General features: G+C 40.9%; 1 protein-coding gene across 1 annotated transcript in view; it reads right to left on the bottom strand.

Annotated features, from left to right (window-relative positions):
• Positions 1–2,417: 2,417 nt before the first annotated feature.
• The window catches only part of GUCA1C (guanylate cyclase activator 1C), a 32,305-nt gene continuing 9,828 nt past the window's right edge, over positions 2,418–24,894 (bottom strand). Inside the window, 5 exon segments of the mRNA XM_067033512.1 lie at positions 2,418–2,716; positions 9,524–9,622; positions 13,731–13,803; positions 14,094–14,228; positions 14,504–14,560. Coding sequence (XP_066889613.1) covers positions 2,418–2,716; positions 9,524–9,622; positions 13,731–13,803; positions 14,094–14,228; positions 14,504–14,560 — 663 coding nt within the window.

The raw sequence follows: 24,894 nt of genomic DNA, 5'->3' as shown, positions 1-24,894 counted from the left end.
TCAACTCTACCCACAAACCCATTTTCCTAAGAAGCTGACAAGTGTATGCCCTGTGAGCTTACCTACCCTTCTCACAGATGAGCAAAGCTATTCTTTGGAAAGGGAAGGGAGTACTGCTCTCACCTCTCCTCCATAAGCCTTGGGTCAACTTGAGAAGAGGTAGATCTGGAGTGAGAGCTGGGTATAGTGATGGAACACAGCTTAGAAATCTAAGAGGCAGCATCCAAGAAAAAACTGAAACCAAACCTGGTAAATTAGACAAACCAGTCATGATTCCAAAGGGGGTGCTGAATGGAGGAGGAGAATCCAAGGAGGCAAAAGGGTGACTGGAGCCTGGGGAGGCCACCTGAGAACTACAGGGTTCAAAGCAAAAAGTGGTAGATGGGACCTGGGATAAAGCAGAGCTTGGATGCTCTTACTATGGTATCTATGGGTGGGGAGGTGTCCTTAAGTTGTCTACTGGGCTTACCCCACCTACTCCATCTGAGCTGGTAATTAAGCTACAAACCCTCAGCTCCAAATCTATCCTTCCACATTCCTCTCTGTGGTGCTGGGCTGGGGTCCTGCTGACTACATTGCTCTGTTGCCAGCAGTTTCCCTGTTATGCTCAACCTGTAACACGTGATATTACCAGGCAATAATCTGGGAAAATGATCACTTCTTTGCGTCTCAGCTACCAGACATAAAGTGGGGATAACAGCCACGTCACTGGGCTAGTATTATTAAACAAGCCCACTCAGCACAATTCCAGAGTAAGGACTCAGTACATAGAGGGAAAGGAAGGAGTGAGTTTCCCACCCTAAAGAGGACTGACCCTTCAATCGGTCAGGGCCCAGGATCAGTCAGGATCCCGTCAGGGAAAACAGGAAACACACCGGTTATTTTACCAGAGAGAATTTAATACCAAAAAAATGGTTTAAAAGACATTGGAGGACTGGAAAAGCACAGGGAAGACACTAAAGTAACACAGAAATGGCAGGGAGCAGCTTCCATCCTAGACTGGGAAAACAAAGGGAAGGGGTTGAGGTTATTAGAACACAGAAGCCTGGAAGGGGGAACAGGGATGCATTTTTATGTGGAAAGGAAATTGGGTGCCTCAGAGGAATGTGGGTGAAAAAAAATGAAATCAACCACTACTGCAGGATGGGGCTGATGCTGGGGTAAGACTTTAATGATGTTTTCCTTTTCACCTCTACTGCTAGGGAGCTCAGAGTCCAGTGGGTAGCCCACCTTCACCAAATGAGCAGGACTTTGTGGCATTATGGCTGCAATGATTTTTCTCCCCTTACTTTATCAGTGATCATTTTATTTCAACATATTTTACATTACATTATGTACTTTGTAAATCTCCTCAAAGTCTACTGGAAGATCCTAGAATATTTCTACTTCCATCTATACGACCTTCATCTGTATCTTCATCAATATATTTGCCTATAACTTTCCTACCTCCATTTACACTTCATTTCTACCGCCATGTGTGTCTCATCTATAACTCTATCTATAGTTTATCCAAATCTGCAACTATGGAGGAGATAGGGACAGTCCACTCCTGTCTTTGTAGTTTAAGCTGTGTGTTTTTAACCCAAATTTGAAAGTGTAATTAGGAAGCTTTTAACATAAAGACAGCTTACATCTGCTCTTCAATCTCCACTGTGCTTCCATAAGAAGCCTGGCATCGACAGAGGTACTAATGGGCCTGTGATATAGAACCCAAAACTTTAAAAGTTCTAACCCATCAAGAAATCCCATTCATCATTTCATTTTTGGGAAAGGATATAAAAAATGAAATGTCAGAGCTATAATGTCAGGACTGTTTGAAATGTCAAGTGCTTATTGTTGCACAGCCTGGCTGTCTGCTGTTCTGATCAAACCTCCAACTGGCATAATAATTACAGATGATGCATCGCATTTTCATGCACAATTGGACCCAGATTTATAACAGATCAGATGGAAACATTCTCATTGCCCAGCCGGAAATTTTCTCCTTTTACTACATAGTTTAAGACTTTTCCTTCGGAGCGGGACATTACTACTGATTCAAGACAGCGTTCAGAGTAAGGGAGGAGAAAAGGGGCAGAAAAATAAGTTTCTCAACAGATCAGAACTCAGTCACTTATATATACAGATGCGACAAGAGCCATGAGGCAGCAAACACATGTGCCAAATGCACATTTAATCTAAGAATGCTAAACTGTGGAGACACTGCCCAGATAATCCAGTTCTATTTCAAGATGCAGACCAATTTAGGTGGGCAAGAAAACATACACGCGAGCTCTGTTTTGAACTGATAGCTATGGAGGCAATCCTTCAGCTTAATCACCCCATTCTAATCTGCGGAGAAAGGACTAATGTATAAACAGAAGCAACATTGCTTCTGTCTAGGATCTTTATGACCATCTCTGGGGGACTTAAGTGGGTTATTCATAAGCGGATACCAATGATAATAAAAACCTGAAGTCAATAGCATGTATGTACAGAAAATCACATTTCTTCTCCACTGAAAGCTGGCTAAGGCGTTCCCATAGCCACCTCATTTTCACCTTCCCTAGACAAGCCTTGTCAGATGGTTTGGAAGAAGCCTCTCTCCTGTGTCTGTCTGGCTGCTTCCCATCACAGATTACTTTCAGTACATTGGAAAGGTCGAAACTCTTGGAAACAACCTCCAGAAGATGCTGTTCTTTTTCCATGCCATTGATAAATTCTTCTAAAGTCAATTCTTCCAGAAAATAGTGAAAGAACAATTAGCAAGAGCCTTTGTCTAATACCACTCACTAGCATATACAATATATTCACTGGCATTTTTATTGATATTCTTCTTTTTATATCCTTTCATCTCAACCAGACTCAATTCCGTGAATATCCTTATATAGAAAAGCATTCAATGGTAGGGTTGTTAGGTGAAAATACAGGTAACGCAAAAAAATCTCTTTTCATTTTGAGTTGAGAACATCAGGTAATGTACCTGTGTTCACATATACATTTACATCTCTACATGATATTGATTATTTGACCCTTAATCTTGAAGCTACGACCAAGTCATAGGAGCATGAAAATCGCAGACTTCTAAGATCAGAAGGAAATGACTGTTCGCAAGGCTGTTTTCAATATTCTTCTCCATGAGGAAATAATTTCAAGGACTATCCAAAGCTGTGCAGAAGGTTAAACATTTATTCATTCCCTAGTTCTCCTCTCCTTTTCTGATTTTTTGATTTCTCATTGCATCACCTTGACTTAAGCCTTAGGTCTATGCTGACCAGCCCAGTGCTATAAAACTATCGCCTTATACCCATGGGCACCTGCTGCCTTGTTTCCCACTGCCCTCACCCTACAAGACAACTTTTCAACATTTGGGGGTTGGGCATGAGGGGTTCTCGATTTAAATCATTTGGATTGTAATTATGGGCATATTCAAGTTGAAAGGTACAGATGAATTTCCTGATCTTAAGGAGATTGTACTTAATGGGGTTTGTGGCTTGCTGGGAGGTCAACCAAGGACAAGCAAAGTACACTGAGTCACTAACTAGGGAACATGCCCCTGAGGCAGAAAGTCAGCAGGAAGTGAAAGCAAGTGTTATACTGTCCCTGTACTTTTTAATGGATAAAGACAAATATCTAAACGCCACAATAGTGGCTCAAATATAAAGCATAAATCATCACATTCTCGTAAGATACTTTCCTTTTGGTTTCCATGGCAAATACTAATATATGTTTTGTCTTTTTTTTTTTTTTTTTTACAGAGAAATCTAATCTTTGTTCCTTATGTTTTCCTTATGCCAAAGAAGTCTGCGCAAAACCCCGGTAACAGCAGGTAGGATTAGAATTCCCTATGTATCCCAGGGAAAGTCAAGGGGATCATAACTAACAGAAGAATAACCATCCTTTGCAAAGGGAAAACACACTGCTAAGTTCACAACCCAAAAGATTTTTCAAACTTCTAGGGACTCAGCATGACCAACAGAGAAGTGGGAGTGGAGACAGGGGAGCTGAAATCTGTTTTGACCACTTAGTTATAATAACACTTCTCCATTCTCACTGCTGGCAAGGAAAGAAGTTGTATTGGAAGGTGCTGGGAGATAGTTGCCTGTGTTGAAAAGCAGTGCAGGTTACTGATGTAGAAAAGAGAAAAAAGAAAATGCTTTTTGGGGATTTTTTTTTTTTGCAATATAATTGATATTACATATTAGTTTAAGGGGTGCAACATAATAATTTGATATGTATATATTGTAAAATGATTACCACAGTAAGTTTAGTCAATATCCATCACCTCACATAGTTACAAATAGTTTTCATGTAATGACAACTTTTAAGATTTCCTCTTTTAACAACTTAAAAGATGGAATTTTTCGCTGATGTTTCATCACGTTTTTCAAAATACCCATGAACTCTGCATATTTGCTTTTCCCACGTGATCACTTACCAAAAAATAATTTCTTTTCCAAATTAAGCCAACCTCTACCTATAGCAACTTATGATGCTTACTATTTCTAAATACTTATTTTGAAATTCTCCTCGCTCTTTTCCTTCGAAGTCTTAGCATTCATTCATTCATTCTCCGAACATTTATCAAGCCCTGACTACAACTGCCTTTTCCTTCACTACACGGCCCCACCAGCACAGCCAGCCAGGGCTGTGAATGTGGAAGGTGCTCAGAAATCCTAGGCTGACGAATTGCTTTCCTTCTTCTGATATTCTCACACATTGCTTTCTAACCCTCTTCAGTTTGCCTGTGGATTTATGCCCAGACAAATTAGAAGGTTGGTTTCTGGGTCTCCCTAGAAAGGATTGCCTGTGCAGATCCAGAAGCTTCCCATCAAAAGATCGACCAGCCAAGAGCTGAAGCTGCTGAGAGATGACTGAGCTGGAGATCATGGGACTCAGAAGGACCTAAAATGATGTCTGAGTTTTCATTATTTTTTTTCTATTTAAAAACACATATCAATCTTTGTCAGGCATAATTCAGAAATTGCACAGTTTTTATATGTTGAAATATACATATGCACATAATTTATATCCACGTTATTCAGGGCGGGCTGTTGTGGTGGTGAACACATTCGCTACTCCTGGGGACTCTGAAGTTCAGTGTTATGGATGCTTTTCCATTACTCACTACCAAGTTCAGCAGTTTTATTGGTGATAGGACAGCTACTCAAATATTGTCTTTAGTTTTGTTTTTGCAATCTGGTTATTTTGTTGATATTTATGGATCATGTATTTCTTCCCATTAATATCTTAAATGTTTTTATAACATTACCAAAAAATTGCCTCTTCCCTCCAAAAAGTCAAAATTTACTCTACACGCTCACATTAGCATTTCTTGCTCTAAAGAAGTCAACTTAGTTAGAAAAGAAGCCAACCTGTGTCAAGGAATTGTTTTTCAATTCTTTCAAATAAGAACTGCATGAAAATTTGTGCTGGGGCTGGGAAATTAGCAGAGGTGGGACTGGAGTGTCTCAGGAGATGAGAATGACCAGATTTTCAAGGGAGGATGCAGGATTTTAAATGACAAGTTCTGTATTCATTAGCAAGGTGGCACTAGAGGCATTTAGCAGCATTTTATAGCAGAGTGTTAAAAGCTGCAGTTTTTTCCTCTTTTATGAGGAAACTTGATTCCCTATTATCTCCTGGTAGTTCCCAGTTTCCCAGTTTGATTCCATGGTGTTCCAGTCTAAAACATTGGTCTTTCTGGTTAGTCACTCAGTAAAAGGTCTTCCATTATGTTCTGTCCCTCTTTTATTTTACTCCAAATATCTGCTCAATAACCTTTCCTCTCTTTTCACTTTCATGGTTTACTATTACGAGCCACTTAAGTCTCCTTTGTCCCTGGGCTATTTGGCGCTTTACTGTCTGGACACTTTCTGCTCTTGAGGTTGTGAACAGTATCTATAAATCTTCCTAAATCATGTCAAGAACGTCTCCTAAGCGGCGTATGATAGCATGCCGATTGCTATACTTCCAAGTAAAGTCTGCAGAATTTCATGCTTGATCGTGTATCCTGACTTGTCTTGAGGTCTCTTCTGTTTTCATTCTACAATAATATTGAATGTTGAGCTTCAATTTTCTGTCCTTGTGATTCTCTTCAAGATCTCCTTACTGGATGCTTTTGTTCATAAAATAAAAATAAAAATAAAAACTAACTTGTTGAATTATAGCAATAATACATGCTCATGGTAAAACAAAAACAAAAAACAACTAACCCTACAGAAAAGTGTAATAAAAAGAAAGAATCCCCCTTTAACCTCTCTCTGGCCCCCCATTGCTACTTCCCACTGATAATAAACTTCTGCTAATCGATCTGTATTTATATTTTGACATGTGCAATGCATTTTCAAATATATGTTAATTTCCAAACTTGTCTCCTAGAGGCCTTTCTTCCTACAGAGAGCATTGCATATTGCTCTTGTATCTTCTTTATTTCTTCATTTGCTTTTCATATGACATCTTATCAGACACTCATTCATTTTACAACTATTTACGGAGCACCTATTATGTGCCAGAAAGTGTGAGAGCACAGGAAATACCGAAGTACGTAAAGCATAATAGCTCTTGCCCTCATGGCGCTTACGGCTCTTCATCGTTTTATTATCATAGCATTAAACCTATACCTTTTTTTTTTTTTTTTTTTTTCCCAGTATATGGACCTCTCACCGCCGCGGCCTCTCCCGTTGCGGAGCACAGGCTCCGGACGCGCAGGCTCAGTGGCCATGGCTCACAGGCCCAGCCGCTCCGCGGCAAGTGGGATCTTCCCGGACCAGGGCACGAACCCGTGTCCCCTGCATCGGCAGGTGGACCCTCAACCACTGCGCCACCAGGGAAGCCCTATACCTCTCTTTTGATTAATCTTCTAACTTTGATTGGCTAATGACCATGATAATTATGTCTAGAATTCTATAGCTATTGTGTCTTTTTCCGTTCCAACAGATTTGATGTTGGTCATTCTTTTGCAAACAATGGCATTCAAATTGCGACTTTCATACATGTTCCTGAAGTTGTTTTGGTTGTATCTGGGTGTGCTGGGGATCTTTGGTTTCCGTATTCATTGGATCACCAGATACCAATGGTGTGCTTGCTGCTTTTTATTTTGAGAAATCAAAAAAGATATATGTTGGCACATAGTCAACGCTATTCTGGTACACCTAATCAAACATCTCCATTTCTCCCAACACTGATGTTTCGATAACAATGATAACAACAGAAATCTTATTTGAGGTATATACACTTAGGCTTGTACAACTGCAAATATTCTCTGTGATGCTCACTTTCCCTTTACATGTGCGGGAAGCACTTTATTCTCCTCTGTCAAATACTGGCAAAGTCCTTTTACACTTCTGCAAATATCAGCTCTCTACGTCTTCATTACTTTCTCTTCCTTGTCCTCTGGTGCACTGAGCTGTCAGTGTTCAACAGAACAATTTTAGCATCTTTTTTCTTGATACATGGAATGACCCAGCTGTCCCTTGACGAGATAATACAAGAGTCTCCAATAATTTCCATGTAAAAGCAACTTCTAGTAGTTTTAATTCCGTATATGCATTTGCCAAGAAACAGTAGTTTATTGTTACTCCAGAGTGCAACTAGTTTATTTGATATCTTCATTTTATAAAAGCCAATGATATTTTTTCTTAAAATATAAGTTTTTATATCAGAGGAAATGATTTGTGCAATTAGATCTGTAAACTGTCCAGAAATCATAATGTATCCTCTTCCTTCTGAGATACTCTTACAGGTCAAACATCCTAGTTCCCTAATTGCAGGGAACCTCAGTTGCCTGAGCCCAACACCTTCTCTCTTTCAGATTCGCATCCTTTTTCAACTCAGCTCTATTTCTAGGCCCCTTCCAACTACATTCCTCATTTTATTGGTTCCTTATACTTTGTTCTTGAGGAACCAGCACAGACAGGAAACAAAAAGTCCTGCACAATTTTCTGTTTTCTGGAACATGTTTTCCGACTCTTGAAACTGAACCACCCTCATGCTTCTCTATGGGAAGTCACTTTTCCTATTCCCCCCCCACCCGCCAGCACTACGATCCTGACCTGTCCTTTTGAAATTCACTTACAATGCTAAGTCTTAAACATTCATGATGTTCCATCTACTTCCAGAATACTCATCCTTTGAGCAACGATTTTGACCCTGGGTTGAATGGTTTATCCTCTCTACTCCAATCCCTGCCATCCTGCATCACCTCTGGGATTAAAAATGAAAACAAAACACAACAAAATCTCCAGCATTTCTCCTGTTTGATGATTACCGTTTTCGGATGCATATTCCTAATAAAGTTTTCACTGGCCTCACCAGGCACCCCCCTCTCCATTTTTCTGGTTCTTTTCTAGCTTTACTTAGCCTCCTTATCAACTCTGGGTGGTCTGAATCTGCTTCTTGCAAGCTTTCACATGAGCTGACTTGTTTTATTCTTCATCCATATAGACCCAAATAGGAGTGAGGACACCAAATGGCTTTGATCTTGGTAAACCAGTAAGTGAGCATACCGACTTGAGGCTGAGATGAGGACTAGGTCCTTAAGAGGAAGATCGATGCTCTTGATACATTTCCTAACTGCTTTTCTGAGAATTATACTCTTGTCCAAATGTTTGGCTCGCTCATAGTGGTGATTTTATTTGACCTCCCTCCCAGCCTCCTCCTCCTCACATCCTGCCAGACTGAGCAGCCACATCTGACTAATACAAACTACCACATGAGTCTCTACTTCTCTCCAGTGTCCGTCCACTACAAGAAGTGATGCATGGCCAGCAGCTTGAGTCTGTGGATTGATGACACCCATGACTCCCAATCCCTCAAATCTATCCCCTGCCTCCACCCCTTTTTAATCTTACTAACATCATATTTTCCACAATTCCAAGCTCTCTGTTTTCCAAGGATCATCCCTAGATATGATGCCTCAATCTCAAATCAATATGCTCATCTACCAGTTTACAGATTAAAGCCATTTGGTGTAAGCAGCGCCCCCCTTCTCACTCCTACCTCTGAAGAAGCACACCTTCTCTGAGATAAAGAGACCAGATTTTCAGGTAAAAAAAAAAAAAAAAAGCAGCTGAAGAAATGAGCAGAAAGAGTAGAAATGTAGAAAAGACAGAGCAGAAATGGAGGTAAGTGTGGACAACTCTTTCCAGAACTGTACTGTCAAAGGGAAGGGAAAATCTGATAGAAGATGGCATAATTGAAGTTAGGAGGGAAAACAAGCTTATTCGTAAGTTGATGAGAAGCCTCCAGTAGAAAGAAATTCCCAGAGCGAACAGCAGAGGGCCCTTCATCTCCTATTCACCAACTTTTTTTCCTTTTATCTCCCTTTACTCTGCTTTATATATACCAAAGTGTCAATCCCTGTGCATTTATTCAACTGTATCAACTGGAGAACATTGTACCAGTCAAATTATGAAGCCCCAGTGATATTACAAGTGGGGTTTGCTTGAAAGGTTCCTGCTTTTGTCTAAATGGGGCATCTAGCATACCACCAACAACTCCTGCTAGGTAAGAAAAGTGAGCCCAAGGTGAGCAGCTACTTTACTGTCATCGTTTGTATCGATCTTATGGAACACCAAGTTGGTAAATTCTTCAGGATTCAGAGTTTGCTGGCCATTGAGGGCTTGTAGTGCTTGCAAAGAAACTAAATCAGAGAGTTCAACTCTTCTGGAAGCAAGCTCATTTTGTGACATTTCTTACCCCAATGTAACAGAATTGGGGGAATTGTTTATGTCAGTTTTGCTATCCAACCTGTTTCAGTTGTTAAAAACAAATAAAAAGATTGTATATCAGTGCTGGGTAATGAGGCTTGGAAACTAAATGAACTGAGTATAGTCTAGGGTTTTTCTACAGAACATATTAAATATCAAAAGATTCTAAGAACCCATTGGAGAAAACACCGAAGTGGTAACTGTCATAAGAATTCTGGACCCAGAAAACAGTGTTCTCATTTTAGACTAATTATCGTTGATCTTAAGATGAATATAAAAGGATGTTCTGTAAGCAACTAATGCTTCCTCTCTCACTTCTGCCACTGGCACCTTTGGGGTTTTTTTGTGTCCTTTTGCAGAGTGATCAACTGGGAAGACAGATACGCATGCCTTGGAAGGACACTGAATTTCTCACACTCCGCCAGCATCTTTTCATCATAAAAGCTATCAGGGGATGCAGGGAAAATGACATTTCCAGCTTTCCTAGAGAGACCATTTAACCACCCTTCCTCCCCCCCACCCTTGCCCCAGGTGATTAAATTAAATGGCCCATATTTGATGTAGGAATTCCTAATAAAATGAAAGAGAGACAGAGAGAGAATGGATTAGTCATCTGGGAATTTGAACATAACTATCTTGATTGAACATGAAGGAATCTCTAGAAAAAAAACCGCTGGCAACATATTTCAATTAGAGGCATGGTCTTAAATAGAACTCTCTCTTGCTGCTTCCCAAGCATTACTAATCCTGAATCCAAGGATCAATCATAATTAACAGTGGCAAAGCACCACTCTTGGCCTTAGCAAGCTAAGATCTCACAGTTAAATAATACTTACAAGAGTAACGGTTAGATACAGGTAGCCTATTAGATGAAAGTTTTTAAGGTTTCTCAGTGTCTTTGCAGAGGCTCTGAAAGCCTCGAAAATTTGGCTAGGCATCCAGTATTCCCACATCCTGAAGTGATACTAGACTGCATGCATAAGTCGTAATAAAAGATTATGAAATTTCTAGAATTTGTCCATCACCCAACTCCAGGCAATATAAGTAAGAGTGAAGAATTGACTGGAAGATTGATGGGGCCTAGGAGGATAATAATTTGAAGGGAGCTGTCAGGGTGCCTCATATTTTCCCTCTTCCTCTAGGAGAAGCATGGGGGTGGGGGGAATGGGTAAGGAGGCATGGTTTGTTTCCTTCTTTCCTTCCTCATTTAGTACATCTACTCTTTCTCCTCCATCTTACTAAGCCCTTCTCTGACCCCTCTGAGTGTGAACAGGAAGAGAGAGGAGAGAAAAGGGGAGCAGGAGAGCCCTGACTTGGCAGGTACTGTCATGATCATATCGTTTCAGAGCTCTCCAGATAGCAGATGTTTAAAGACCACTATTTCCCTGAGGCCTCCCAACCCCTTTTCACTACTGACTCTCCTGCAACTCCCTAGATATGAATCAAGCACTTTTTTTAAAGTATGTGAAATTCATGCATGTTGTTGTTCATAGCAATAGCTTGTTTATCCTCATTGTTTTATAGTATATCATTGGGAAAATATACCACAATTTAAAGTCATTCTATTGTTGATGTACATGAGTTATTTCCACTTTTTGGTTATTACAAAAATTGTTATGAACACTCCTGGTCAGGTCTTTTGATGATCATGTACACAAATTTTTGTCGAGCATATATGCAAGAATGGCATTTCTATTTCTACCTATTCCAGCTGATCCCTTGAGGCTCCCTCTACAGCCTCCAAGTCTGGGTTTCTAAACATCTGCACCACTGACATTTTGGACTCGACAATCCTTTCTTGCTCTGCATTGTCCTGTGCATGGTAGCATGTTTAGCAGCATCCCTGCTCCCTAAACAATAGACAGTAGTAGCACCACACCCTCCCCATCTCTCCAGTTGACAACCAAAATGTGTCCAGACTTTGCCAAGTGTCCCCTGGGGGAATAGGAGCACAAAATTGCTCCTGGTTGAGAACCACTCTCCAGATCTACCTCCAGCTTTCTTCTTCTGAGGATTCCTCACTTCTCCAAGTGGCGCGGCTGGACAAGATCCAAGACAGCTCTCTGCCAGCTGCTTCTCTCAGTGGCCCATATCTGGTCCATGGAGAAACCCAAGCACCCTTTGTCCCAGCAGATTCCAGGAATGCATCCTGCTACTCTGCTGCCACAGTCTGCTCTTTAGATTTCCCACGTGTGACTCAAACCCTGGAACGTCATGTTCCGCAAACTGCAGGGCACGCCACACCTCACTGGCCTCCTTAAATCCTCATGCTACTGACGTGAGGGCTTTTACACAAGAAACCCTCTCCAGTAGTCCTTCTCCAAAACCCTCATCTTGACCGTTTCAGACCCTTAAAGTGAGATTAAGATGTAACTACTTCCATTGTAAATTCTGCCTATAATCTAGTAATTCCTTCGAATCTCTGGATACCTGGGCTGAATTCCATTTTAACACCCTGTTATCGTATGTTGAGAGAACTTACGTTATACAGTATGTATTATTCTTTACCCCATTTTTCTTTCATTTGCCATTATGTAGAGAGTATGTTTGTAGACCACTGGGTTTTTTTTATAAGTACATATTCCATTGCATTAATTTTAAAATTACCCTCCTTTAGGTTGTTTTTTATTTTTACTATCTTAAATGATTTTGTGATGTAAAATCATAGAACGTTTATCTTTGGCAACATTAATTATTGTTTTTCCTGACCAAAAGTAAGTAATGTTGACTCTAAAAATGAAGATAAATTTTAGCCTGTTAATGCAGACCACCCAATTTCCAGGAACATTATATCCATTTACGCTCCCTCCACAGTGTGTAAGGGCGCTCTTTTCACAGTGCCCTTGACAGAATTACATCTTACTCTTTTTAATCTTTATCGATTTAATCAAAGACAAATAGTATCCAATTATTAAATTAATTTCTGCTCTGTGCTTTTATTATTTGTTTCCCTACTTTTATTTTGTTCTCTTTCTAAACATTTTAAGGAAAAACTCAGCTAGCTATTTAATATTTCTCTTTCCTTGACTCACTAAGTTACACATTTTAACTAATGAAAACCTATGTAAATTTTCCTATAAGATTTAGAAAATAATCACTTTTATCCTTTTGTTCTTCCTAATTCTTTTGAGAATCTGATGACCCTATCCCTCCCCTGAAGAAAACGGATCACGTGCAGGCAAAATTTTGCCCTTGATTCCAAGGGGGTGGCCAAGGATTCCTAAAGGCCATAGATCCATAGATCCCAGAATACGAACCCCTGATCTGAGTACTGCTTTGGAGGCACCCCCTAATACTTGTATGCTGTATTACTTATTTAATGTTTCTAAAATAAGTATATTTAAGAGGATATTTGAAAATTTACATGGGGTTGGGAATTCTCTATAGAATATTTTAGATTCCCAATTTTGTGCTGCAACATGTAGTATGTATGCAGAATTTCTGAATTTTAATGCTTACAAAGTTCAACTACAAAATATATCTTAGTACTCTTTCTGATGAGATTAAAGTGGAAACAATATTAGTATTATCATACTCTTGAATTCTTTTCATATATTGGTTAACTGCACATTTGCCAAAATAGTTTTAAATTTTTAACAGCTTTGTCCATTTGTTAAAATATTCAGTCATAATTGTAGCTCTACCCATTATTTTTCCTCACGTTTTTCTTAAGATTTATACTATGTATTATGTTTGGGACTCAGCTCCATCTATAAATGAGAGCATTTGGACCAGATCATTTCTAAGATATCTGATTCTAGTTCTGATTCTGTTACAAATTCAGTGTATTACATTCATAATGTTTATTTTACTTCATATCTTTGTTCAGGCACAGTGTCCCACTTAATACTCTTTTACTCTGGGATCCGTTTTATCTCATACCATGGTAATCACTATCCTCTTTCCACTAGCAGAGGGTGGGGGGGTAAGATTTATAAAGGGACACCTTGAACTTTAGAGATGGAAAGGATCTGAGATCCCTGAGCTATCTATTAGAAAATACTTTAGTCAAGCTCCCAGAAAGATTAGTTCCTCAGGTACCTTTATTCTTTGTCCATGTCTTTTTGCTATATAAACCATCTTGTATTTTAGCTGCTCCCACAGACTTTCTGCACTGAGGCAGAGAAAAAAAGATAAGTTGTTTTAGGACATCATGTTTATTTTTCATCTCAATACGCTGCTAAATTTGTAAACTTCAGAGTGGACTGCACCTAGAAGAAAATGCTGATACACAATTGCACATTCAGTAACCAACAGGATGGTGAAACTGACATTGCTTCAGCCATTCCAAATGTATATCCCGAGAATAGCCGACCACATGGGGAATTGTCACTGACTCCACAGGGAAGAAAACTGAATTAACTATATAATGTCCTGCAAAGGATACTTTACTACTTCACTTACCACGAAGATGTTCAGTAGTTCCCTTTTGTCAGTAGAAGCATTTCCATCTGCATCATACAGCTTAAAGTACCATTTTAATTTTTGCTTCATTTTCCCTTGTACTACTAGATTTACAGCAGCAGCAATACATCCATCCTATGGAAAGCAAGGTGGAAAGGGAAATAAATATTTAAGACCAATTATTTTTTATTTGCAAAGTCATCATTCATGAGGACTGTCAGTACAATTTAATACAACCCACAAGCTTTTGGCATAAAACTTTTCCCTGGCACTTAATTTTTTTAAGTGGGTATAAAGTGTATAGAAACAAGTAACTTTAAATAGGTGAGTACATTTTTAGAGAAAATGTCTACTTTTTATGACAAAAATAAAAGGTTCTGAAATGCCATGATGGAAGGCTGAGTCCTCACCACTGAGCACCCTACAGCAGTTGACTTCTTCTGAATATCTTCAGATTTTGCTGTCCACTCGACGAGTAGACCAGGAACGAATTTTTAATTGAAGGGAAACATACCAAGTAGCTAAATTCTGTACTGTTTCAGAGAAACTGGTGGAAGTTTGTGGACTGCTCATCTCCAGGATCCCTTTTAATTGCATCATTTTCAGTATGAATCAAATTTTTTTTTTTTTTAATTTTTGGCCTCACAGGGGAGATCAAACCTGTGCCCCCTGCATTGGAAGGTGGAGTCTTAACCACTGGACCCCCAGGGAAGTGCCCTCATTAGCCTCTTTTTTAATAATGATTTTTGTTGTATTCAATCTTAGAAAAGATTGTTTAAGGGGTACAAGCTTAGGTAGTTCCCCTCATTCTGTTTTAAATCTGTAAAACATTCCCAGTTGAAAACAGAAACAGCCTGTGCCATTCTTCTTAAGAATAATATACTTCAAACCTTGCTCAGCCAAATGCTCAGCTGTTTTGAGAAAGGTGGCCAGCTCTAGGGAGGTGTCTGACTTACTCCCCGCTGTTTCTCCACGTGCTTTCAGCTGTTGACGGTAGCATCTTCAGCCCAGGAAAACATGCTATCTGCTGCATTCTCTTTGGAATATTTGGGATGTCAAGTCCTATTTACAAAACAGGATGTGATATAAAGTACCCCTTTCCCTTGGAAATAAAGGGCTTTAGGCTTATTGGTCTGTAAAGTGATATGTGTTTGATTTGAGTCTTAAGCTTTTAAGTCTAGTTCCACCAAGACTCTAAGAAAAGTAACTGAGAAACCACCAGCAGTTCTGGGGGTGAAGCCAGCCTGTTTGGCTGGTTAATGGCTTTTTTTAAGTTGCTTTTTTTTTTTAAGACAACATCTCAGATATTGGAAGCCAGTGTGTTAATCACTATAGCATTGTCTTCAAAATGTATTACACTTTAAAATTTTCTACACTGTGGAAAGAAAGAAAAAAAAGAAAATATTTAAAAATCATTTCACTACCTTTGGGTATTCGATTTTTACAACAGGCATTTTTAGCCCATCAATAATTAATATGTCTTATAAGCGATAAGACTTCTGCTAACAGATAGGAGTCTGGTAGAATGGTTTCCTAAAGGAAGTTGGCTCAAGTATCCAAAACGTTAAGTGGTTTTACCTTTTCTCTTTTCATCTGCCTTTCTTATTGTTCGCTACCGCTTCACTTATTCATCCCTAGCAGAGCTATGGCTGAGACAAGGGAAATACATTATTATAGAGTTGAAATGTATTTAAGATGACATCAAGATATCATCTCCAGATTTGGTGGGACATGAGCATTACAGGACGGACAGGTGTGGAGGATATAAGCTAGGTGGAATAGTATCTAACCATGGGTACATCTGCTCCTAGGTCTTCTTACTCCTGCGTCTCCAGGGCTGACCAATCAATACAGCCATTTCCTGGGTAGTTATCGTGCATGTTTACCAAAAGGTCACAGGAGCATCTTCCCTGTGAAGGCTGAGCTGGCAAGTTGATATTCCAGCGTTTCCACAAAATCATATATTTCATGATGATTCATTTCACATTGAGTCCCGCTTCAGGGATCACCATTTTCTGTGTCACCTGCATGATGAAAGGCAACAGGCTAGATTGAGGAATGTTGTCTTTACAACTTTTGGTATTTTATGGTGAGGCACAATGGGTGGGTGGTCCTAACACCTTCCAATCCAGGCTCTGAAAGCTCTAGGCAAACCCTACCAGGAGACAAGCATAAATATTTTCATTGTGTGGTTTACAAATGGGCAACCTGGCTAATCTACAGCCAAAGTTGATTATGGGTGAGGAAACATTTCTACGTAGACAAATGCAGCCTCTTTCAAAGGCTCCTGCAAGCAAAACATTTCCTGTTTTTACTGCAGCATTCTGTTATGTAGTAAGGCAAATTAATCCTTACAATCTGCAGCCAACTACTCTTTTCTCCAATTATCGTCCTATTAAGATTTTGTAGAAATTTGCATTGGTGAGACAACCCCGGTGAATGTAATTTAATAGCTTGTGTTCGTGTTGGAGAGGGTTTTAGTTAAATGCTTGTTCTGTAAAACAGAAAAAAACAATTCTTGTCTTCAGTTGATCTATAGATTACAAAGAAGGATGAGGGGAGATAAAAAGCCACAGAGAAGGTGAGATGTCTCTGCAAAAATGACTAGGAAGTATGCAATAGAAAATGTCTAGAGACTTTTCTTTGGGCCGATCCAAAGGAACACTGATAAGATTTCTGTGGTTGAGCTACAGGAGCCCCCGTGGAACACAGAACTCTGGAGAAGTCTGACACTTACTGGCCTTGAGCCAGAATGGGGTTCATAAACACTCTGTGTCAGAATCATGTGGGGACAATGAAATATGCAGATTCCTAGACTCTGACCCCAACAATAGCATCAAAACTACTTGGGGTCCAAGAGGCTGCACTGTAAAATGCTCCTCAGGTGAGCCTTATGTATCCTAAGATCTGCAAACCACGGATCTACACTGTTTTTCTTATCCGTGTCTCTTCGTAGGCAATGTTAACAGCTAACCATCACTCCAAGTGGCTCTTATCTTTGTGGCTTACTCTCACATGAATTTAACCTTATTAAGACTGATTAGAAAATTATGACCCACATGGTTCAGTCTCAGAATAATGACATAGTCATGAATACAGTCCAGCCACCAAAAATTAATTTCAAAATAACAGCAAGTCTTTCATTTCTGGAAAGAACACAACTTGCAAGACATTTATGGGTTTCTTCACAACACCGCCTTCCTCTCCCATCTGTTCCTCCACATACAACCTGCTGCTCGGTTTTCAGCGATCTCCGTGGCCCCATTCCTTCACTGCCAGCCCTACCATGAGAACACTTCATTCTTTTCTTCCACCAACTTCTCTCATAATTCTGCATCACAAAATCCTAAAAAATGAGTTTGGCAAGGGCAGGATCCTCCTTTGAGGTTGAAGGAGAGGGGAAAATTGGGTGCAGACAAAGCCATTCTGGTGAGCCTCAGGAAAGGAGAGTTTGGGAGCCTATGTACAAAAATAATTTTACTCCTGACATGTTTATAGATTTATATATCTTGTTCTTAGGATGGAGTAGATTACAGGAAAGAGTTAAACAGGGGTCAAGATATGGAAACATGACAGTTTCTCAGGTTCTTGAAGCAGTTTGGCTCCATTAATGTTATCATTTTGTAGAGGGGGGTTCAAATGAGAGAAAGAGAAAAAAAATGCATGGAAACTTCAAATTTAAACTTTCTCATGGTCTCTAAAATGTACAGAAAATCTAAGGTATACTTTATATCTATAAAGGATAAAGATTTAAAAACAGTTTTTGCTACCACTAAAGAGATGAAATTTTAGAAGTCTAATAAAAAATAAGGAAATCAGTCATGTGTTTTTGTCCAATGGGAAATCCACAGGTGGATCTCCAGGTGATGTTTATGCCCTGCCATAAATCACAGTTGTTTTAAGAGTATAATCAATTTGAAATGAAGGTAGAAAGTTAAATTATAAAGCTGACATGCATATGAAGACAATTGTTTTATTATTTATTACTAAGTATAAGAATGACAAGGGCTTCCCTGGTGGCGCAGTGGTTGAGAATCCGCCTGCCGATGCAGGAGACACGGGTTCGTGCCCTGGTCCGGGAAGATCCCACATGCCGCGGAGCGGCTGGGCCCGTGAGCCATGGCCGCTGAGCCTGCGCGTCCGCAATGGGAGAGGCCACAACAGTGAGAGGCCCGCATACCGCAAAAAAAAAAAAAAAAAAAAAAAAAAGAATGACAATATATTTTAAGAAAAGGTTGGGGGAAGCCCACGTCCCAGTGGCTGTGCTGGTCACTCTCCATGCATCTCTCTCATTCTAACAACAGCCTTATAGGTAGCCTTATTCTTATTTTGCAGAAGAGAAAACTGATTTTCAGAGAGGTTAAATAAACTAGTTAAAGTAGCAAAACTGGGCTGTGGGTAGATCCAGGATTTAAGATCCAGTCAGCCTTACTCTAAGACTTTTCTTCATATCATCCAATATTGCCCTCAAAATTCATAACAACTGAATTCCCTTTCTGGAAGAGGTGTTTGTAGACTTGAATAGATGGGACATGTTCAATGCAGTGGGTTGTTGTAGATTCCTATGTGTGAACCACTTGGTAGTGCAATCATATAGGGTGAGGTAACTCAAGAGCGTCTGAAGATGCTGCACCTTGGAGCCTGTTTCCTTCATACCTGGTGCTGCCCAAGGTCAAGCTGGCCATGTGCTCTAAGCCACTTAGCCTAGGGGAGACTTGTGAGCCTCCACTGCCAGGCCTTCCCTCATCCTGCCACCGTAGCCATCTGGCTCAGCAGGACAGAAGGTGTTCATCCTCCTCTTGTCCTCTCCTGCTCCCATGTTTGATGAACACTTTTGTCCATTCTGGAATCCTTAGCCCCTCTCTCCTGGCCCATGGTTTAGCCTCCAGCACCCCATAGAGAACAGCCTCTCTCTGCTTACAGTTTCCCCTAGGAAATGTTCCCAGCTACTCCTCCAGGATAGCTGATTGGCTGAAAACAAACTGGCACACAAACTGGTTCTCTTTCAGCCAATCCTGTTCTTAGTCTTCACCCACGCTCTTAGCTGGGAATCTAGAGCCTTCCTTTACTGTGCAGCTGGTCCTTGTTTTGGTTCAGCATGTCCCCCTCTTCAAGGCCTCACACCTGCATTACATTCCACATTATAGCCCTCACTCCTCCATTCTCCCCACCCTATAAAAAAACCTTTGGGTAAAAATCTCACTGCAGATATCATCTGATAGGCTCAATATGGTCCCGCCATCATTGTTTGCCTGAGTGACCTTGAGATACGTATATTGAAAGCTATCTCAGTATATTTGAGACATTCTCTTTAGGGTTTTGTCCCAATGATAGAACCACGAATTTATGAACTGGGTAGTATCATTAGGGAAAATTGGCTTCATTTCATTGATTCAAATCATAGAATTTCAGTGGAAACAGTCCTTCATTTTGCAGATGAAAAATGGACTGGACTAGTAATAACAATTATAATAATCATGACAGCAGTGACAACTGTTGGTGTTAATGTAACCTTTGCTATACGTATAGGGCCAGGCATCGTGCTTTACACATAGGAGCTCATTTAACCCTAACAGGGCCCTAACAGTATTAACCATGAAGCACAGCATCTGGGTCCTAGTTACATTAAGATCGTGGGAATAGAAATGATTGTTATTGCAACAACTAGCCATAAAACCCCATTTGTTCTAGCGCACCCTCAGGAAATAATCCAAATCCAACAAAAATCCAAACTTTAGCCCAGATTAAAACTATTCCCTTCCACAGCATTAACTTTCTGCTACTTTTCACAGAATCACTATCTGTGAAAAATTCATGAATCGTCACAGCCTCTAACCTAGAGACATTTAAATGTTTTCATTCTTTTAAACATGACACTTTTCAGTGACATTTTGCCAGCTGTGGCAGGTCAGTAGCAACATATGAATTGAAATTTCTGCCTGAAAATGGTTACCCATATGGACAGAAGGAAACCCAGAGAGCAAGTATAAGCACATTATATGGTTGATCAACAATTGTCAGTGATATTTACTTTGCATTTTAGGAACTGAAAAGAAAGTAGGCAATATAAGGGCCATCTCTGTCACATCAAATACGTATGAATACTTTTTAAATACTTCTGTGAATTTTTAAAACCTGTTAAGGGAAACGTGACATTTCGCATTTACGACTTAGCTCATTTTCACCTACTGACACTCCTACTAACAGCAAACATAGTCTCTTTCAGCCACGGAATTGCTGGAATGTCTTGAGGAGAACCTTGCCTCTGTGACATGAGAAATATGATGCTGGCCTGGTAAATTGGTTCTATAATGTGATCGTTATGCAGATCAGACATGGTTGTTCTTGTCTTGGCCATGACTGTACAAAATTCGAGGATTCTGGGACAAAGCCTTCTCAAACAAGTTCCTGATTGTTAATAAGTCTCCCGGGCATCAGGGAGCCTTGACCATCTGCCCCCAGAATGCAGCCAGCAGCATACCCGGCCCACGTTGAATTAGAAGCCAGTCTCGCATACATTTGGGAGAAGGCAAGATAATCGTCTGAGTTTGATCACTTGTGCACAAGCTAACTACGAAGACCTGCCCCCAACTATAGCAACCGCAGCCTTTCGCAAGGAACTTCTTCAACTAGCCAACGTGGGTTTCTTCTTGCGAGCACCTGTCTCCTTCAACTGATACAGCAACATATACCGTAAAATCCAGCCTCACCCTAACTCAGTCAGCCTGCCCCCTAAGACTGTATTATTTCCCACGGAGGAGCCTGGACCCTAGTTCTTTAGTAACTAGGAGAGGTGGGGATGTGGACGACGGCAGGCTAGAAGGTGGAAAGTATGTACCTATGTAATTCCTGGCTTCAGCACTTTTTTTTTTTCTTACTATAAGTAAGAAAAAAATACTTGTACTACTTTTACTTTTTACTTTTCTAAAATACTTTTAGATACTATAGCTGTATCTAAAAGAGCAGTCAGAGGAACTGCTTCTGAATTAATAGTTTGGGGCCCAGAATTCCCTTTTCATATGTATCCATGGTACACAGCTCTTTGTACCAACGGGCCTAGAACTCAGTTTTCTGCCACTCTGTGGTCTTTCTGGTATAACAGCAGTGCTGGCTGCACATTTGAACCCCCTGACAGAGTTAAAAAAAAAAAAATAAACACATCATTTTGATTCAGTTGGACTGAGGTGAAGACCCAGCCCCTGGTATTTTTAATACCGCCAGGTGCTTCTGTTACCCAACCAAACTTGGGTCCGCTCACCTGCGTGCAGTAAGTCCAATCTACCGATACTGGGTTGTGCTGAAGGAGAGCGCAGGGTCTGATTGCAAGGCCAAGCAAGGAGTATTAGCAGCTAATGCTCAAAAGACCTGAACTCCCCAGTGGGTTTCAGGGAAAGGTTTTTAAAGACAGGGTGAGGGAGAAGGTTGCCGAGTGCTTGATCAGCTTGTGGACATACTTCTAGTTAGTTGGTGGCGAGGTAATCCGAAGTCAACATCAACCTTCTAGTTCCAACCAGTTTGGGGATCTACGTGCTTGTGGTCAACATGCAGTTTAACTTCTTCCACCTGGTGGGCGTCTCAGTCTCTGCCAAAGAGCTCGAGGGTATGGCTCAGGAGGAACTAAAGGTCCTTGACTTTAATGGCTAAGCTATTATTTTGTCTTGCTTGACTGTTCTCCTTTGTTTCTGCGTTTTCTCACTTTTCTGATTAAATTTGCTCTTTGGAATCTGGGGAAGGCCTAAGAGGCTAAAGTTTTCTGTAAGCAAGAGGCAGGCAGAGGACATGGGGTGGTCTCTCCCAGGAAGGTTCCATAGGGTTCTACTCAGTTGCACCTCTAGTAGGTAACCAGAATTGAGAACCACAATTCCAATAGATTTTGTTAAAATATGAGTTGCAACAGCTTAAGTTTAAATGTACTGTACATCAGCAAGGACAGTTGGTATCTTTAACAGGTAAAAGCCTGAGAGACTCAGCCAAAATGTTAATAATTGGTGGTATATGTGAAAATACTCTGTAAATTCTAAAGTGCTAAACAAATGAGGTATTTTTATTAATCACCAACAAATGTTTCCTAAGAATGTCTGTGCTGGGAGTTCTGAAGTTAGTAGCCTTGGTCTTTACCCTTATAAAGAGATTTTGGCCTAGTTGTTTACAATCGAATAGATGGTCATTTGTTTCCAGTAAATGTGTCCTATGAATAGCAGCAGTAATTGCAGTCACCTTGTAGGCCAGACAACCAGATACAGTATTACAGGCTGCAGGGCAGTGAGGGGGTTAATCATCAGCAGCAATTATGACAAGTTAAAAAGCCAGTTTGCCTACTGCAATTTTTTTTTTTTTTTTTTTTGTGGTACGCGGGCCTCTCACGGCTGTGGCTTCTCCCGTTGCGGAGCACAGGCTCCAGACGCGCAGGCTCAGCGGCCATGGCTCACGGACCCAGCCGCTCCGCGGCATGTGGGATCTTCCCGGACCGGGGCACGAACCCTCGTCCCCTGCATCGGCAGGCGGACTCTCAACCACTGCGCCACCAGGGAAGCCCCTGCCTACTGCAATTTTTAAGGGCTCTCACACAAAGAGAAGCTAAGAAACCAGGTAACCAAAGGTCACTTCTGAATGTCATGTAGAGCTGGGGCTCCCTTTCAGGTGTCCTGGGTTAGATTAAGAAGACAGTCAAAACTCTAAGATGATTCCCATGTAATTTCGTTCTGTGACTGGCAACCATTACATAGGGCCAGTGTTGCCCCAACCAGCAAGATGAATGTCTGATGCACTCAGATCCATAAAAGACAAGAAATTGCAGGAAAGCAACCCCTGCACGTGTAGGCACGTCTTGCCGTTTGGAAGTATAACTGGAGCTGAAAACAAGGAGAGTTAATCTGTTGGGGGCTGAGGTCAGTGTTACCTGCATTTTACAGATAAACATACCCTTCCTTTGTGGGCTGTTTATTACACATATGTTCAAAGTTTTCTCCAACAGTATTTCCCATGAGCTCAGTGATCATGTAGGCAGTATAGGTTTTGCCTCAGTTTTCAGATTGAGGACTTTGACACAAAGAGGTCACGAGCCTTGTCCACGATTACACAGCAGTAAGGGTCAGGGCTGGGCCTGGAGCCCAGCAACCCCACTCTTCCCGAGGTACTGCGCCCACTGGCCCTACAGCGACCAGCTGGTGATTTAAGAGATTCACAGAAGGGCTCCTTAAAAAGAGCAAGGACTTCTGATATATTAAAGCAAAGATTTGACTTGTGTACATATTATGGGTAAACTATCACATTGCAGTCATTAAATCCCACAGCTTGCCCTTCTCACTTTTCTTTCTGTAAACAGGTCAATCACCCGTGTTTCTAAAAATTCCTCCCCATTCCTTCACGCTTGATTCCCAGGATTTGTCTGAGGTCGTTAATTTAAATAATCTGAGAATTTGTGATGGCAGTTTTGTTGTATCCTAGTGTTCCAATGTATCCTTGTTGACAATGTTTTCTGGCTCAAACCACCGCTCTATTTATGGTTTTGTAACAGAAAGAACAGAACTAACCACATTGAAACTGTTTCCCTCATTCTTTACCCTATGTATTTTACTAGTTTAGCCCTACACGTTAGAAGTTAAGCATTAGAGAAAGAAACGTTTCTTGTGCCCGAATAGCTCATTGAGTTCCCTTAAGAAAGTTCCCATCCCGTAGTCCTGGGTTAGTTACGGACATTTCTTGTAGATAAATTCTCTTTTAGCCTAGAAACCTTTCGAATAAGCAGAGATAAGAGTGGTAAAGTGAAAATAACTGCTAACTACTTGAATTTTTTGCTGGAGCTCTGTGATCCAGCCCACCTGAGCAAGCAGAGAAAGAAACGTGATGCTTTCCTTCAAGGCCAAGTGGCTCTAAGAAGTCTGCAGTCCCGCTTTTTCCTTAGCAGAAGAGAGGCCTGAATTCTACCCCGAATTAGAATAGCTCTTTAGGACATTAGCCCGCCATCCTCTTGGTCTGCTGGCTTTCCGAAAAGTCTCTATTCTGGCCCCAACACTATCCCCTGACTTATTGGCCTGCCGTGCAGCGAGCAAGTTGTATGAGCTGGGAGGTGGTAAGAGTTTGAGTTCCAAACCCACAAATTTAGAGAAACTATTCTTCCTCTCTTGTAAAACCTCAGAGTTTTACAGGAGACAAAGCTTCTGACAAGTCTTTTAGGTCCATTTTCCCCCCACCATTTCTTCTATACCGGTAATCAGACTTCTGTTACCCCACTTCTGCCTATTAGAAATGGCCTCATCCCTGCCCTCCTGCAGGTACATACCTAACAAAAGATTACTCTTAGAGAACCCTGGATTCAGTTTAAGAGCTGACAATGGCACTGTTTGGAGAGCACTACTTACGGTTTGTCTTGCCCTGAGCACAGCAAGCCAAGATGCTGAGATACCGAGATTTGAGGTAGAGTTATATATTTGCGTCAAGGCAGCCAGGCGAAGAAACAAAAAAAACGAACTCAAATCTTCCCCCAAGAAGGCAAGGGGCGGGGGTATTTATGCGATGAGGAATGAAGCAGCATGGTGGTCTGAGGCATGGGGAGAGAGGCGGGGAAAGGTGATTGGAAAAAGGTGCGGTAATCGACAATCTGCGCAGGCGTAACTAGGCTACGGGCCTCTGCACGTTCAAAAGCGACACTCGCGCATGCCCAGTTGGATGGTCGGTGGTCCTACTTCTTCTTAATCGGCTCAGCTCGAACTAGGCACAGCTGACTCCAAGTTCCTGGACAACGACTCGGGCAAACATCTTATTATTTAGGCTACGTGCAGCTTGGAGGACATGCAAATCT

This window comes from Kogia breviceps, chromosome 5 (genome assembly GCF_026419965.1).
Source record: "Kogia breviceps isolate mKogBre1 chromosome 5, mKogBre1 haplotype 1, whole genome shotgun sequence".
Taxonomy (NCBI): Eukaryota; Metazoa; Chordata; class Mammalia; order Artiodactyla; family Physeteridae; genus Kogia; species Kogia breviceps.
The sequence above is the reverse complement of the archived record's forward strand: the minus strand, read 5'-3'. Positions and strand labels throughout refer to the sequence as shown.